The sequence below is a fragment of the Nicotiana tomentosiformis genome, chromosome 11, assembly GCF_000390325.3.
Source record: "Nicotiana tomentosiformis chromosome 11, ASM39032v3, whole genome shotgun sequence".
Classification (NCBI taxonomy): domain Eukaryota; kingdom Viridiplantae; phylum Streptophyta; class Magnoliopsida; order Solanales; family Solanaceae; genus Nicotiana; species Nicotiana tomentosiformis.
Window position 1 is genome coordinate 46,736,282 of NC_090822.1, and position 17,476 is coordinate 46,753,757.

The 17,476-nt window shown below is 40.1% G+C and overlaps 1 protein-coding gene and 1 long non-coding RNA gene across 2 annotated transcripts; one reads left to right on the top strand and one right to left on the bottom strand.

Annotated features, from left to right (window-relative positions):
• The first annotated feature begins 2,210 nt into the window (after positions 1–2,210).
• On the top strand, positions 2,211–2,687 carry LOC138901385 (uncharacterized). Its single transcript, XM_070189144.1, has one exon. The coding sequence runs from the start codon at positions 2,211–2,213 to the stop codon at positions 2,685–2,687; it is 477 nt and encodes a 158-aa protein (XP_070045245.1).
• Positions 2,688–9,216: 6,529 nt separating this feature from the next.
• Positions 9,217–17,420, bottom strand: LOC138900704 (uncharacterized). Its single transcript, XR_011411882.1, has 3 exons — positions 16,937–17,420; positions 13,497–16,673; positions 9,217–9,551 (listed from the first exon to the last, which is right to left on the bottom strand). It is a non-coding gene; the product is annotated as an uncharacterized lncRNA (long non-coding RNA).
• Positions 17,421–17,476: the final 56 nt, after the last annotated feature.

Below are 17,476 nucleotides of genomic sequence, written 5' to 3' on the forward strand. Positions count from 1 at the left end.
TATTGTCATTCCCTATTGTAGTTACCGTATCTTGTACCCCTTTCTCATGTCTCCTCCCAATAGTACATGTTTAATCTTTATTTGTTGTTATGTTGTACGTATATTTTGTCTGTACAGGTTTAATTACGTGGGTGTCCTGTCAATAGCCTCGTCACTACCTCGTCGAGGTTAGGCTCGACACTTACGGAGTACATTAGGTTGGTTGTACTCATACTACACTCTGCACTTCTTGGGCAGATTTTAGTACTATCCCCAGTTGTCCGTGAGGCGCATCAGCTCGGCTTAGCTTATTTGGAAACTCGAGGTAGATCTGCTGGCGTCCGCAGACCTTGAAGTCCCCTTTCCTTTTTCCCTATTTACTGTTCATTTCACTCGAGACAGTTATACTTATTTCAAACCCTATTTGTAGACTCTAGAAGCTCGTGTACTTGTGATTCCAGATCCGGGTTGTACTATATGATTATGTTATTATGCTACTTGTTCTTCATTTCAGTTTCATTTCTGTCTGATTGGGTAAATTGTTTAAAGTGTTTAAAATTGGTAAAAGATTTACTCTAGCATTGGCTTGCCTAGCAAGTAAAATGTTAGGCGTCATCACGATTCCGAAGGTGGGAATTTCGGGTCGTGATAAGTGGTATCAAAGCACTAGGTTGCCAAGGTCTCATAAGTCACGAGCAGGCTTAGTAGAGTTTGGAGGATCGGTACGGAGACATCTGTACTTATCTTCTAGAGGCTATGGAGTTTAGGAACAAATTTCACTTCTATTCTTCTCTATCATGAGATTTTATTCTCTCATTTATAATTGAACTCTTCTACTCTTGTTCTCTCACAGATGGCGAGAACATGTACTGCATCTTCAGCTGGACAGCAGCCGGAGCCCCCAGTGGCAGCTCCTACTAGGGGTACAGGACGAGGTCGCGCCAGAGGCCGAGGCAGAGCTCAGCCTAGAGCTCGAGCAGCAGCACCAGTAGTGGGGCCTTAGGAGGATTTTGACAAGGAGGTTCCAGCTCAGACTGTACCTGTTGGACCAGCTCAGGTCCTAGAGGGGTTCATCGCCACCCGAGTGCTTCAGGACGCTCTAGTCCATTTGGTGGGCCTTATGAAGAGTGTGGCCCAGGCCAGTACATTTCCTGTGGCACCAACCGTCTCTCAGGTTGAGGGAGGAACATAGACTCTCGCTACTCATACTCCGGAGTAGATGGCTCCCTAGTATCAGACTCCAGCAGTCCCGCCAGCTGGGGTAGTTCAGTTGGTTGTTACGGCACAGACCGGTGATAGGCACGTCATGTCTTCTGAGGGCTTATTGAGATTGGACAATTTTACAAAGCTCTTCCCAGTTCACTTCAGTGGTGTACCTTCTGAGGACCCACAGGATTATCTTGACCACTTCCATGAGGTGCTGCAGAACATGGGTATAGTTGAGACCAATGGGGTCGATTTTGCTATGTTTTAGATGAAGGGTTCCGCCAAGAGGTGGTGGAAGGATTTTTTTATCAACCAGGCCAGCTAGGTTGCCTGCTCTTACTTGGGACCAGTTCTCTTAGCTATTTTGTAGAGAAGTTCCTTCCTATCACACTAAGAGAGGATTACCGCAGGCAGTTTGAGTGTCTCCAGCAGGGCAGTATGACTGCTACTCAATATGAGACCCGTTTTGTGGATCTAGCCCGTCATGCTCTTCCTTTGCTTCCTACTGAGAGAGAGAGAGGGTGAGGAGGTTTATTGATGGACTCACTCACCCTATCAGGCTGCAGATGGCCAAGGAGACCGGAGGTGAGATTTTCTTTCAGACGGCTAATAATGTTGCTAGGAGGATCGAGATGGTTCTTGCACAGGAAAGAGGGCAGGAGTCTGATAAGAGTCCTCGTCATTTCGGTGGGTTCAGTGGTGCCTCGTCTGGAGGCAAGGGTATTTTTGGTAGAGGCCATCCTCCCAGGCCGTTTTACTCAGCACTCCAGGCATTCCACAGTGCTTCAGGTGGTCGCGGCCCTCATATGTCTTATTCCGACCAGCTAGCCTATAGTGCACCACTAGATCCTATAAGTGCACCTACGCTCCAGAGTTTTCAGGGTGGTTATTCAGGTCGACAGGGTCAGTTTCAGGGTTAGCAGTCACAGTAGCCGAGGTCCTGTTATACTTGTGGTGATCTAAGGCACATTGCTAAATTTTTCCCTCGGGCACCGGGCAGCTCACAACAGCAGGGTACTCGTGCCATGGTCCCGGTACCGGTTACTTCACCTCCCGCTCAGCCAGCTAGAGGTAGGGTTCAGGCAGCTAGAGGTGGAGTTCAGACCATTAGAGGTGGAAGCCAGCCAGCTAGGGCCCATCCCAGAGACGTAGTTCAGAGTGGAGGGGCCCCGCCCCGATTCTATGCTTTCCCAGCTAGGTCTGAGGCTGAGTTATCTGATGTTGTTATCACATGTATTCTTCCAGTTTTTCATAGAGATGCTTTAGTTCTATTTGATTCGGGCTCTACTTATTCCTATGTGTCATCCTATTTTGCTTCATATCTGGTTGTGCCTCGTGATTCTTTGAGTGCTCCTATGTATATGTCCATACCTATGAGAGATTCTATTGTTGTAGATCGTGTCTATCATTCATGTGTGGTTACCATCGGGAGTCTCGAGACTAGCGTAAATCTCCTACTTCTCGATATGGTAGATTTTGATGTCATCTTGGCTATGGATTGACTATCATCTTATCATGTTATATTAGATTGTCACGCCAAGACGGTGACCTTAGCCTTGCCAGGGTCGCCCCAATTAGAGTGGAGGGGGACTCCTGGCCATTCTACCAGCAGGGTTATCTCTTATGTGAAGGCTCGGCATATGGTTGAGAAGGGGTGTCTAGCTTATTTGGCTTATGTCCGCGATTCTAGTGAGGAATTTCCTTCCATAGATTCAGTACCAGTTTTTCGTGAGTTTCCAGAGGTGTTTCCTGCAGATCTGATGGGGATGCCACTCGAATAGATATTGACTTCTGTATTGATTTGGCTCCGGGCACTCAACTCATTTCTATTCCGCCATACCGTATGGCCCCGCCAGAGTTGAAAGAATTGAAGGTGCAGTTGCAAGATTTACTTGATAAGGGCTTCATTATACCTAGTGTCTCGCCCTGGGGTGCGCCTGTGTTGTTCGTGAAGAAGAAAGATGGATCGATGAGGATGTGCATAGATTGCTGGCAGTTGAACAAAGTCACCATCAAGAACAAGTATCTAGTTCCGAGGATTGATGACTTATTTGATCCGCTTCAGGGTGCCAAGGTGTTTTCGAAGATTGATTTGAGGTCTGGCTACCATCAGTTGAAGATTAGGGCATGCGATGTCCCTAAGACAGCTTTTCGGACTTGCTATGGGCATTATGCATTCCTAGTGATGTCATTTGGGCTGACAAATGCCCCAACAACATTTATGGATTTGATGAACTGGGTGTTCAAGCCCTATTTGGATTCCTTTGTAATTGTGTTTATTGATGATATCTTGATCTACTCCTGCAATCGAGAGGAGCATGAGCAGCATCTTCGAATCGTACTTCAGACTCTGAGGGACAGCCAGTTATATGCCAAGTTTTCAAAGTGCGAGTTTTGGTTGGACTCGGTCGCTTTCTTGGGGCACGTCGTATCGGCAGAGGGCATACATATGGATCCTAAGAAGATTGAGGTAGTTCAGAACTGGCCTAGACCCACTTCAGCTATGGAGATCCGGAGTTTCTTGGGTTTGGTGGGTTATTACCATCGGTTTGTGGAGGGGTTTTCATCTATAGCAGTCCCACTGACCAGGTTGACCCAGAAGGGTGCCTCGTTTATATGGTCGGACGAGTGTGAGGCGAGCTTTCAGAAGCTCAAGACTGCTTTGACTACGGCGCTAGTGTTGGTGTTACCCACAGATTCATAATCTTACACGGTGTATTATGATGCATCTCGTAATGGGCTTGGTGCAGTATTGATACAGGATGGCAGGGTGATTGCATATGCGTCGCGGCAATTGAAGGTTCATGAGAAGAATTACCATGTTCATGACTTAGAGTTAGCAACCATTGTTCATGCAATGAAGATTTGGAGGCACTATCTTTACGGCGTGTTATGCGAGGTATTCACGGATCATCGGAGTCTACAGTATTTGTCCAAACAAAAGGATCTCAATTTGAGGCAGAGGAGGTGGTTGGAGTTATTGAAAGACTATGATATCACCATCTTGTATCATTCGGGGAAGGCTAATGTGGTGGCCGATGCCTTGAGTAGAAAGGCAGTGAGTATGGGCAGCCTTGCATACATTCCAGTCGGTGAGAGACCGCTTGTATCGGATGTTCAGGCCTTGGCCAATCAGTTTGTGAGGTTAGATGTTTCAGAGCCCAGTCGTGTTCTAGCGTGCACAGTCGCTCAGTCTTCCTTGTATGAACGCATCAGAGAGCGGCAATATGATGACCCTCATTTTCTTATCCTTAGGGACATAGTGTGGCACGGTGGTGCCAGGCAGGTTACTGTTGGAGATGATGGAGTTTTGAGGATGCACGGTCGTATTTGTGTGCCCAATATAGATGGACTTCGTGAGTTGATTCTTGAGGAGGCCCAAATTTTCGGTATTCTATTTATCCGGGTGCCGCCAAGATGTATCAGGACTTGCGACAACATTATTGATGGAGAAGGATGAAGAAGGACATAGTTTCATATGTAGCTCGGTGTCTAAATTATCAACAAATAAAGTATGAGCATCAAAGACCTGGTGGTTTGCTTCAAAAGTTAGATATTCCTGAGTAGAAGTGGGAGCGTATCACTGTGAATTTTGTTGTTGGACTCCCACGGACTTAGAGGAAGTTCGACGTGGTATGGGTTATTATGGACAGGCTGACCAAGTCAGCGCATTTCATTCCTATGGCAGTTACCTATTCTTCAGAGCAGTTGGATGAGGTCTACGTCCGCGAGATCGTCCGTCTTCACGGTGTACCCGTGTCTATCATTTCTAATCGAGGTACGCAGTTCACCTCGCACTTATGGAGGACAGTACAGCGTGATTTAGGCACGCAGGTTGAGTTGAGCACAACATTTCATCCTCGGACGGACGGACATTCCGAACGCACTATTAAGATATTAGAGAGGATATCCTCCGCGCTTGTGCTATAGATTTTGAGGGTTCTTGGGATCAGTTCTTGCCACTTGCGGAGTTTACCTACAACAATAGCTACCAGTCGAGCATTCAGATGGCTCCCTATGAGGCATTATACGGGAGTCGGTGCTGATCGCCAATTGGATGGTTCGAGCCGGGGGAGGCTCGGTTGTTGGGTACATATTTGGTACACGATGCCTTAGATAAGGTCAAGATTATTCAGGGTCGACTTCACACAGCTCAGTCTAGGCAAAAGAGTTATGCCGACCGTAGGGTTCATGATGTTGCATTCATGGTCGGAGAGAGTGTATTGCTCCAGGTTTCACCCATGAAGGGTGTGATGAGGTTCGAGAAGAAGGGAAAGTTGAGCCCTAGGTATATCGGACCCTTTGAGATTCTTGAGAGAGTGGGTGAGGTGGCTTACAGGCTCGCATTGCCACCTAGTTTATCAACAGTCCATTCGGTGTTCCATGTGTCTAAGCTTCGGAAGTATCACGGTGATTCGTCTCATGTGTTAGATTTCAGCTCAGTCCAGTTGGACAAGGATTTGACTTATGAGGAAGAGCCGGTGGCTATTCTAGCCCGGCAAGTTCGACAGTTGAGGTCAAAAAGTTATCCTTCAGTTCGAGTGCAGTGGAGAGGTTAGTCGGAGTAGATATCCACACCTTTTCACCAATCCAGGTACTTTTCTATGTCCGTTCGAGGACGAACGATTATTTTAGTGGTGGACAATGTGATGACCCGATAGGTCATCTAGAGTTTTAAACCTCAATTCTATGTTTCGAAACCTCAAATATCTCATTTTAGCTTTCCTTGATTTGCATGCGCAGTCCGTCTCTTTTTTCTAAAGGCTTTTATGTTAAAAATTGATAAAATGTGAAATTTTGACTTAAAATCCATTTGAGTTATCTTCGGTCAAAGTTTTGAGTAAACGGACCCGGATCCATTTTTTGACGGTCCTGTGGGTCTGTATCGTAATGTGGGACCTGAGTGTATGCCCGGAATCGAATTCGGAGGTCCCTAGCTCGAGTTATCCCATTTTGTCAAAAATTTGAAGTTTAAAGGTTTAATGAATTCAAAGATTTGACTAAGGTTTGACTTTATTGCTATCGGGTCCGAATTTTGGTTTCGGAGCTTGGTATATGTTCATTACTATATTTATGACTTGTCTGCAAAATTTGGTGAAAAACGGAGTTAGTTTGACGTGATTCGGACGTTGGGTTATTAAAATAGAAATTCTTAAGTTTCATTGAAAATTTCATTTGATTTGGTGTCTGATTCGTAGTTTTAGATATTATTTTGGCGATTTGATCGCGCGAGCGAGTTCGTATGAGGTTTTTGGACTTGTGTGCATGTCTGGTTGAGAGCCCCGAGGGCTCGGGTGAGTTTCGGATAGGCTACGAAGTGAATTTGGACTTAGAAAAATAGTTGATGCTCTACTGTTTCTGGTGCAGGCCTCAGACCTCGCAAGTGCGAGGTCTGGCTTCACATTTGCGATAAGGAAATCAACCTGTCAAGTTTGCAATTACGAGCTACTCCCTCACAATTGTGCAGAGTAGCTGGGCACCATGGGTTCACATTTGCGAACAATTGATTGACATTTGCGAACAATTGGTTCACATTTGCAAAGTATTAGTGGGGAGGGAATGCTTCGTAATTGCGATCAAGGGGTCATAATTGCGGAAGTCCCAAGTTCGGTATTGCGAACAAAATCATCGCATTTGCGATGGTAGCAGAGATAGGGGACCTTCGCAATTGCGAAGGATTTATCGCATTTGCGGGGTTCGCAATTGCGAACCCCAGGTCACAATTGCGACATTTCCGCCTGGACTTAAGATGGAAAAACGGGATTTTAGTTCATTCTTTCAAATTTTCAAACCTAGAAACCTTAAAGGCGATTTTTCCAAGAGCACTTCTTCCCCAATTCGTTGGTAAGTTATTCTAACCTACTTTCTTTCAATTGCCCATTGCATTTCATAAGATTTCAACCTAAAATCTAGGATTTTCATGGTAGAAATTGGGGATTTGGGTAGAATTAGAAATTTTTGTAAAATTGGAATTTAGACCTCAAATTGAGGTCGGATTTCGAAATAAATTACATAACCGGGCTCGGGGGTAAATGGGTAATCGGGTTTTGGTCCGAATTTTGGTTTAAACCAAGCGAGCCCGGAAGTTGACTTTTGTTGACTTTTTCAATAATGACCTAAATTGAACCTCTTTCATTCGTGGGTAGTTCCTAAGGCTTATTTTGAATCGTTTGGTTGATAATTTTCTAGATTTGGTTGGTTCGGAGGTTTGTTCGAAAGGCAAAGCCGTGGTTGAACTTTCAGTCGATTTTGGAGCGAGGTAAGTGTCGTGGTTATCCTTGACTCGAGGGATTAGGACTTGTTTGCCTATTTTCTACATGTTTAAATGTTGGGTACAAAGTATATGTGAGGTGACGAGTACTTATGCGTTGTTGTTGGGTTAAAGCATGCAGGTGGGACTTGTTTCTTGTAATTTACTCCCTTCTTTGATAATGATATCCATGCTTAAACTAGTTTGTTACTAAATTGATCATTCTTTCCGCATTTATGGGCTATTTGTGATAATTGAGTTTTGTTTTTGAAGTTGAGGTTGTTATTGTGGAACCGTTATTGACGTAAGGTTTATTCTTGCCTATTCTATCTCCCAATTATTATATGTTCATTGTTACATGGTAAGGGGGAGTGTAAAAGCACGAAGGGTGATGTCATGTCGATTGTTGTTGCAATTATTGATTAATACACAGTGAGGAAGAGAGTTGAAGCACGAAGGGTGATGCCGTGCCGTATTTATTGTTTCATGATGAAATTGAGAGTAAAAACACGAAGGGTGATGCCGTGTTGTATTTATCATTTTATGAAGAGATTGAGAGTAAAAGCACGAAAGGGTGATGGCGTACCATTATTATTGTTTCATGGTGAAGTTGAGAGTAAAAGCACGAAGGGTGATGCCGTGCAGTTTTTATTCATTATGTATATCTGTATCATTGGCTGAAGGTTTATTGACTATTTCATATTGTCATTCCCTGTTGTAGTTACCGTATCTTGTACCCCTTTCGCATGTCCCCTCCAAATAATACATGTTTAATCTTTATTTGTTGTTATATTGTACGTATATTTTCGTCTGTACAAGTTTAATTACGTGGGTGTCCTGTCATAGCCTCGTCACTACCTCGTCGAGGTTAGGCTCGACACTTACGGAGTACATTAGGTCGGTTGTACTCATACTACACTCTGCACTTCTTGTGCAAATTTTGGTACTGGCCCCAGCTGTCGGTGAGGCGCATCAGCTCGGCTTAGCTTATTTGAAGACTTGAGGTAGATCTGCTGGCGTCCGCAGACCTTGAAGTCCCCTTTCCTTTTTCCCTATTTACTGTTCATTTCACTCGAGACAGTTGTACTTATTTTAAACCCTATTTGTAGAAACTCTAGAAGCTCGTGTACTTGTGACTCCAGATCCGGATTGTACTAGATAATTGAGTTATTATGCTACTTGTTCTTCATTTTAGTTTCATTTCTGTTTGATTGGGTAAATTGTTCAAAGTGTTTAAAATTGGTAAAAGAATTATTCTAACGTTGGCTTGCCTAGCAAGTGAAATGTTAGGCACCATCACGATCCCGAAGGTGGAAATTTCGGGTCGTGACACACTTTCACTACAAGAAATCTGACTTATTGCGGCGACCAATGTCGAGCGACCTTGGACTCGCTGCATGTACTCCCGTTACTAAAGGTTATTTGTGACGACTTTTGATAGTCGCCACAAAAAACCACAATTTGTGGCGACTACACTCGCCACAACAAGTAAATACTCATGGAGAATGGCTTTTAGTGGCGACATTAGTCGCTACAAAACAATCGTACATTCGGCAACAAGTAAATACTCATGGAGAATGGCTTTTAGTGGCGACATTAGTCGCTACAAAACAATCGTACATTCGGCAGCAAGCCTCCGTCGCCACAATAGCTTGCTGATTAGTGACGACTTTAGTCGCCACAAATAGTTTTTTCTTATTATGATGCTGCAATATTTTTACAAATGTTGCCCAAATGTATTAGAATAATCCATAACGTTAGAAGAGACACCAATAAATATATTTCTCAAACAAAGTTAAATCGGAACTTTTTATTAACAAATTCATAACATATAGTAGTTGTACATAAACATGAAATGTACAAAAGAACAAAGATAAATATAATGTTTTGGAGCTCCTCCTTGGCTAGAACCATTCCCTCCTCCCCTAAAGAACATGATTTTGTAATTCAACTAACAAACTTTGATGTCCTAAATGCTGCCAAATGTGAGAGAAAAGGCCTGACCAAAACCAAGATAGGATAATATTGGCAGATCCCATTGTTCCGCTCCTTGGTACTGCCTATAAGAAGGTGCATCATTATACTTTGCACACACTTTGGATAGATTGGTTACTACCTACAAAGATTCAAGGAGATTTATTAGACAACACATTCAGATACCATTAATATGGAATGATGCAACCATGTGAATATGTTCTTTAAAAAGTCGCGATCGGAATGATGACTAAAATTACTTTCATTCATTTGTAAATCCCCAAACTTTAAACTAATCAACTGAAAAAGAACAAACTTCCTAATTGAGTATTACAATGTGTTGTGATGCAAGTATAGTTTGACAATGTTAACATTTGAAATAATTCACAAGCGATAGAAATAAATGTTATGTATGGAGAGTTTAACATCTCCACTGCCTTCATGTTTTAATCTCATTGAAATAAGATGTGCACTTCAAGAAAATGTTAAATCCTATGAGATAAAATTTTGATAGTGCAATATCAATCCTATCTCTTTCTCCGTGGACAGTAAGGTCAACCATGAAACTTAAACATCCCCAAGCTCTTATTCGCATATATCACAAACCAAAACAACTCAAATGAACATACAATATTTATACATAAACTGTTCTAGCTATTCTATTTAAAATGAGATATTTGCATGCATGAGAATAGCTTGAGTTCAACCTTTTACTAGTTTCCAGTAGCCTTCAACATTTTTTTACAACTTAAATCTATTCTTTAAATTTTAATTTCCATCATCCTATAGACATACCATGAAAGTGTGGGAGAGGGTGGTTGAAGCGAAGGTGAGGATGACGGTTTCCGTATCCGACAACCAGTTCGGGTTCATGCCGGGTCGTTCGACTACAGAAGCTATACACCTTGTTAGAAGGTTGGTAGAATTGTACACAGAGAGGAAGAAGGATCTACACATGGTGTTTATTGACCTAGAGAAAGCGTATGACAAGGTTCCTAGAGAAGTTCTCTGGAGATGCTTGGAGGCAAAAAGTGTGTCGATTCCCTACATTATGGCGATTAAGGACATGTATGATGGGGATAAGACTCGGGTTAGGACAGTAGGAGGCGACTCTGAGCATTTTCCAGTTGTAATGGGGTTACACCAAGGTTCTGCGCTCAATCCGTTCTTATTCGCCCTGGTGATGGACGCGTTAACACACCATATTCAAGGGGATGTGCCATGGTGCATGCTATTCGCCAATGACATAGTTCTGATTGATGAGTCGCAAGCCGGTGCTAACGAAAGGCTGGAGGTTTGGAGACAGGCTCTTGAGTCTAAGGGCTTCAAGCTGAGCAAGACGAAGACGGAATACCTGGAATGTAAGTTCAACGTTGAGCCAGGGGAAGTGGGCGTGGATGTGAGGCTTGATTCGCAGGTCATCCCGAGTAGAAGCAGCTCTAAGTACCTTGGTTCGGTTATCCAGGGGGGAGGGGAGATCGACGAGGATGTCACACACCGTATTGGGGTAGGATGAATGAAGTGGAGGTTAGCATCTGGAGTCCTGTGTGATAAGAGAGTGCCACCGATACTCAAAGGTAAGTTATATAAAGCGGTGGTTAGACCGGCCATGATGTATGGGGCTGAGTGTTGGCCCGTTAAGAAGTCACATATCCAGAAGATGAAAGTAGCAGAAATGAGGATGTTGTGGTGGATGTGCGGGCACACTAAGATAGATAAGATTAGGAGTGACGATATTCGAGAGAAGGTGCATGTGGCTCTCATTGATGACAAGATGCGGGAAGCGAGGCTTAGATGGTTCGGACATGTTCAGAGGAGAAGCCCAGATGCTCTGGTACGGAGGTGTGAGCGACTGGTTGTGGAGGGCACGAGAAGAGGTAGAGGGCGGCCAAAGAAGTATTGGGGAGAGGTGATCAGGCAAGATATGGCGAGACTCCAGATTTTCGAGGACATGACACTTGATAGGAAGATGTGGAAGTCGAGTATTAGGGTTGTAGGTTAGGAGGTAATTGAGTTGTGCCTTACTTCGTACCATTGTGGGACTAGCCATGTAGGGTTTTTGTCTAAGATAACTAGTGGCAATGTTGTGTCTTACTATTTCGCTTTTCATTGCAGGTCCTATTTACTAGCTATCGCTTTTGCTTTGCATCTTTCTTCTGAATTTCATGGTGTTCTTATTTTTTTTATGATTGCTGTGGTGATATTAATATTGTCTCCCTTTGCTTTGCATCTTTCTTCTGGATTTCATGGTGTTCCTATTTTTCCTATGATTGTTGTGGTGTTACTAACATTGTCTCCTTTTTGTCCTTTTGTCTTTTTATTTTCTTGAACCGATGGTCTTTCGGAAACACCTCTCTACTCTTTCGGGGTAGGGGTAAGATTTGCGTGCACACTACCCTTCTCAGACCCCATTAGTGGGATTTTACTGGGTTGTTGTTGTATCCTATAGACATAATGGAATTACTAAATAAACAAGCAAAAAAACAATGATTGTCAATAGGAATATCAAAGATTTACTAACTCGTTTATCCGTCATCTTTCCGAGACCAGTTTCTTTGTCCATGTGGTTTAAGTCTTCTCAGCAAAAGACAGAACCACATATTTTACATGAAAGATAATAACATCTTGACACATGATAATAACGCCGGATAATAAACTTATACACGAAGAAACATGAGAATTATCAGTTGGTTCTCCGCGACAGCAGAAGAAATGCAGCTATAAAATTAGCAAATCAGACCACAAATTAGCCACGCCAAAGGGGTAAAATTCAAACATAGCTTACTTTCCCTTGGTTTTACCAATTTGTAGCCACTAATTCACCGATCTCCCTGAACAAATATGATAGAACTGCTAACCTACAACCATTTAGACATATGACTAAGAAAGTAGTGTATAATGCACAAGATTATAACTTTAGGACCAACTATAAATGTATAAGTTGAACAGGCGTGTAATAGTATTATCATGAAACTAGAACACTTGACTACTACTATTCTAACATGAGCTTAACACTAATATTTAAGACACTTGGCTCTTATCATAACTCATTAACCACAATGCATCCTACCAAAAGTTACTGTACCTTAAAGTTGCTAATAAGCTGAAATATCAATCTCTTCCGGAACAAACTTCGAATATAAGATTTGCTCCATGGGGGGAAAACAAAAAAATCAAATAGTGAGAAATGTAGTTTAAAATAGCAGAAAAGGATTTATCTTGCCAAGTCAAAAATGCTTTTCAACTTAATCACATACCAACACAAATTTTAATAACCAACTTTTCCAACTTCTACATCTTTATGGAACATCTCTTCTTATGATAAAATATGCACCCTTCAATGATACACCTAATACAAAGGTGATTAATAAGAATATAAACTTGAAAAAAGTTCATCAGGTAGTTTCCATAAGGAGGCTACTAAAAGATTAAACATGAGAAGAAAATTGTATCAGATTTTCTAATGCAGATCATTGACAAGTACAAATCTCCAAAAATAATATGTTTATAATATTAGGATGGTAAAAATAACCTGTTCGGAGCATTGGATTAACAAGGAAATAAATAGAAGTTGATAACAATAAGAGCACTTAGTTTCAATTTGGCAAATTAACTAGCGACCAATCTGATTAGATGGGCATCCCAAATACATAATAAATCAACTATCCAAATATATGTGAATCACATATTCTCTTTTCTATGAAAAATCACAAGATGGAATAAATCCCCAATTCTATTTTTCTTTCTAATCTAAAATAATATATCATCAAGGGAACATATGAAGCAAATTAATACAAGTTCTCATTCAAAGACCTAATTTCTAGGCTATCATAACCAATAACTACGGAAAATGGGAATTGAATCTTTCCAAAATTACCTAAAACTTAGCACTCCAAAGCATTGAGCAGTATTCAAGTATAAAAACCCTAAATTGCAAAAATTTAATCAAACCCAGTAGTTTTAAAGCTTAAGAGAACAAAGATACCATAAAAAAGAGTTAAAATCCACATAATCAGGACTTAATTTTACACTTCTAGAGAAAGGAAACAACACTAAATAACCAAAAAACCCTAAAGACCGTGCTTACCATGAGCCTTGCGCTGCACAAACACACCAGTCGCCATCAGGTATAATAGCTTCTTTTGAATATGATGATAATTCGTAAACCATCACATTAGAGAAAAAGAGATTAGGTTTTTTCGCCCTGTGAAAACAGAGAGCACAAAATCAAGATAGAGGAAGAAATGAGGACGGAAATCAGCGCTCGATTCGCCAGATAATGAGACAAGAAGGAGCATGTTCACCACCGACGGTGTGTGGTCCTCTTCACTGAGAAGCAAGTCGTAGAAGAAAGGTGATTTGGGGTTGAGAAGCTGGAGCGTTAGCTCCTTTATGAGGAGGAGATTTGTTACTTTAGGGTTTGTTTTTTAATTTTTTCGTCTTTATATAAAAATAGGACTATCTAGGGCGATTTAATTATATTACAACTAGTGAATTTGTGTGGCTAAATAGTTATTGTTAAAAATTTAATTAGAAAAAATTAATCTTTACTCTTCAATCAATTTTAGCTTCTGTATGCTCCAACTTTAAATAGTAAGAATAGTACTCAACAATTCAACATCGACCAAATGAGACATAACACATTCTTAAGATATAAGAGAAGCCATGGATTCCCTATTAGTATTTAAAAAATAAAGCAAACATGTGAAATAAAAAGAAAAATAAATTAAAAAATAACTAAATCTGCACTTTTTAACCATTCCGCATTAACAATGATATCTTAACAATGAAATAAAAGGTCAAAGCCTCGAAATTGGGAAATATATCAGTTTAGTTTCTCAATTTCATCACCCAAACCTATCTTTAATTGGCAGCACCTCGATCGGTTGTCTTCTCTCTCAAACCTCTATGATTATGCACCCTCTAGTGCAGATTTGCCTTTCTCTATATTTCTATCTTTTGATTTTATTTTTTCATTCACATCACATAATGTTAGAGAGAATTCCTCTCATAGAATCTTCTTTTTTTTCCAATTCATATCACCGTATCTCGTATAATTTTTCGAATGATGTATTTTTATTGAGACAACTTTTCACCTAGATAAAGGATACAGGAAAAGCGAAAATAAACATACAATCCAATCTCTCAGTTTCAGAAAATAACTTTATAGAAAAAGCATGTTCAATTTCGAAGAAGGATACTATGCTACATCGACGATTTGATATCGTACTTAAAAAAACATGTCTGCATTATTCTTTTACTTGCATTATACATATTGCACAATACTCAAAAAGTTTCTCTTACCTCCAATTGCTAGTTACAAAACAAAAAATATATATGTTCATTCGATTATGTAATCCCATTATATTACAAAGAGGAAATGATCTCATATATACACACATTTACAATTTGAATAACAAAATAACATTATTAATGGACTATAAAAGGGCAAACTTCTCCGCTCTTAAAAAATAAACTTATCCGCTCCAAAATGGATGTTCAGCCTCTCAAAATAGGAGCTAATCAACGACTCAATCAATATCTTCCTTGCAGGTTAGACCAGTCCAAATCAATAGCAGGTGCAAAAAGGTTGTGGCTGGACATCTTTTTTTCCCCAAATTTTATTGTCTAAAGAGTGTGATAACAACTGAGTAGAAGCGTCGGTACACTCCTCACTCAGAACATCTTAAAGAACACTAAAGGCTTCATCTGGATTAAAATAGTATCAGAATTCTAAAGCAAATCATGCCAAAAGTTAATTATCAGTTGGAAGCAACATGGAATCTCTCAATAAAACTTATTTATAGCAATCAATTAATAAATGATCTTCTTGTCGAAATAACTTACTGTTGGAAATTCAAAAATTGTTATACTGGCTAGCGAAGTAGTTGTTTCTAGATCATAAAAACCAATTCTCATATTTTATCCTCCCAGTAAACCCAAACTAAATCATACTCCATGAAAATATCTTAAGTTGAGGGACATTAGAAGTTAAGAAACACCTTCAACCCATTGCATCGCCCATAATTGATCAAAGTATAAGAAAGATCAAAACTTTAAAAACTTGACTTGCGTCATTATTCAAAACTTAAACCACCCTACCCTGGCACCCAATAAAAAAAGGGATCAAATAAAATAAGAACTTCATTATTTAGTTTCTGCAGTTGCCTTGACTTCCTAATTATGGAAGCAATTAATAAGCATCCGTGACCACTTAAGTATATAAGAATTCATGTATTTAAAGACGAATTCAACAGTAATTGTGTTTACATTACCAAAAATAATATCCATCTCAACAAAACACAAGTTTAAACATTTTCTTCGTTCTTATTCTTTTTCCTAACAACAACTGAGAAAGCCTCTTAGAGTCGTATTTAGCTAAAGCAAAATAAAAGATGGATGACATACAGAGATAGAGCAGAAGAAATGCTATTTTTACGGAGAAAGAGAAAAAAAAAGAATGTCACTTTCATTGACGCAAGAAAATATGGTTGCTATAATCCATCCATCAAAATGCAGTTGCTCACTTTTCTTTTAAAACTTACTTTCTTCCCGATTTATTTGGACCTTGAGGTGGAGACACATACCAATTTAAAACAACTACTACGACCACCTTAATAGTCCAATATCTATTGAACATTTGATTCATCAGATGAAGCAATGACACACAAACTGAACATAGAGCAAATAGCCAGTAAAAATCAAGATAAGCCTATAATACCAAGTTTCAGACTCTATACTACCCTCAATGTAATTAAAAATAATAAAAAGAGAAACCCAGAGGTGCTAAATTTTATAAAATTGACATCTTAGTTGAACATGAAATTGCATACAAACTGAATTATTATATCAGTGCTAGTCACACTAAGTGTACTTTCAGCACATTTATAGAACCTATAAATGCTGTAAATACCAATTGCAAACACTATTCTCAGTTTTTCTTTTTGCACTCTTCTTTTTTCTTAATATAAATCTCACTCTCCAGACTAACAATGTGAAGGCCAAAAAGGAAAGGAAGAAGAAGCAAAGGAGAAAAAAGTTTCAAAGAATTCCCATGGTTGGTTAGCTTGCCGCTCCGATAATTGTAACATGAGTCTATTAAAGCAATTATTTTAATTACGTGAGGTGCAAACCTGAGCTGGATGTTGTCTAGGACCATCTCCTGCATTAATAATTGAAATATTTGTAGTGCAACTGCTCTTTAGCACCACCACAAGTGTCTCAAACAATAATATCAGAAAAATCTTTACCATTCGAATGATACCTGCAAAACAAACTCAGTTATAATAACCCACAATAGCTTGATTATGTTTCCTCAACCATACTACTATAAATTGAGAAATATTTAAGAGAAAATCAAAAATTTTCTTGGATGCTGGAAGTGAATGTAATCACAATACTGCACAATCCAAAAGAGTAACAAACAATATTCAATTCATTAGTTTCAATTATCATAAGTATATAACCAAGAAAATTTTAAAGGAACAAAATAAGAGGGGATTAGGGTTAGGTAGTGAAAAGAATTACCCATGTTAAACAGTAAGGGGTTTGTAATCATCGGTGTGTATCCGAACTTGAGATATAATTCATTGGAAATCAGGGATCGGTAGTTGCTGATTAAGAAGGTAATGGAAATAATAAAGCACCATTGAAATTGAATCCGCTTTGTTGTTTCATTTTTTGCTTTAAGTGCTTGCAATTGAAGCGGTGGAATAATTGCTCTGAAACGTGCTGATTTGAAACGGTTTGGGGAATTTGCTCTAAAACGTGTTGGTTTGAAAGGCTCAGGAAATTGTGAATGCTCCGCCTTTTCGGGATGGATGAATCCTAAAATAAGAAGAAAAAGCTCAAAAAATTGAGAAATTAGATAAATATCATTCTTGTTCAATGATAGATGCCGCGTCAGTGGTCTAAAGCCCTGCTTTATAATTATATATAGATTAGTGGCGACACCGAGAGTCACCACATAATCCCTTGTGTTATGTGGCGTTCACCCCGGCCGCAGCGAAATACATTATATTTTGTAACGACTCGTTCTTAGTCGCCACTAATATTAAGCTTTCAGCG

What these genes read in the sequence shown, in the direction of transcription:
- LOC138901385 (XM_070189144.1), top strand. Translation starts at nt 2,211, where the DNA reads ATGGTCCCGGTACCGGTTACTTCACCTCCCGCTCAGCCAGCTAGAGGT.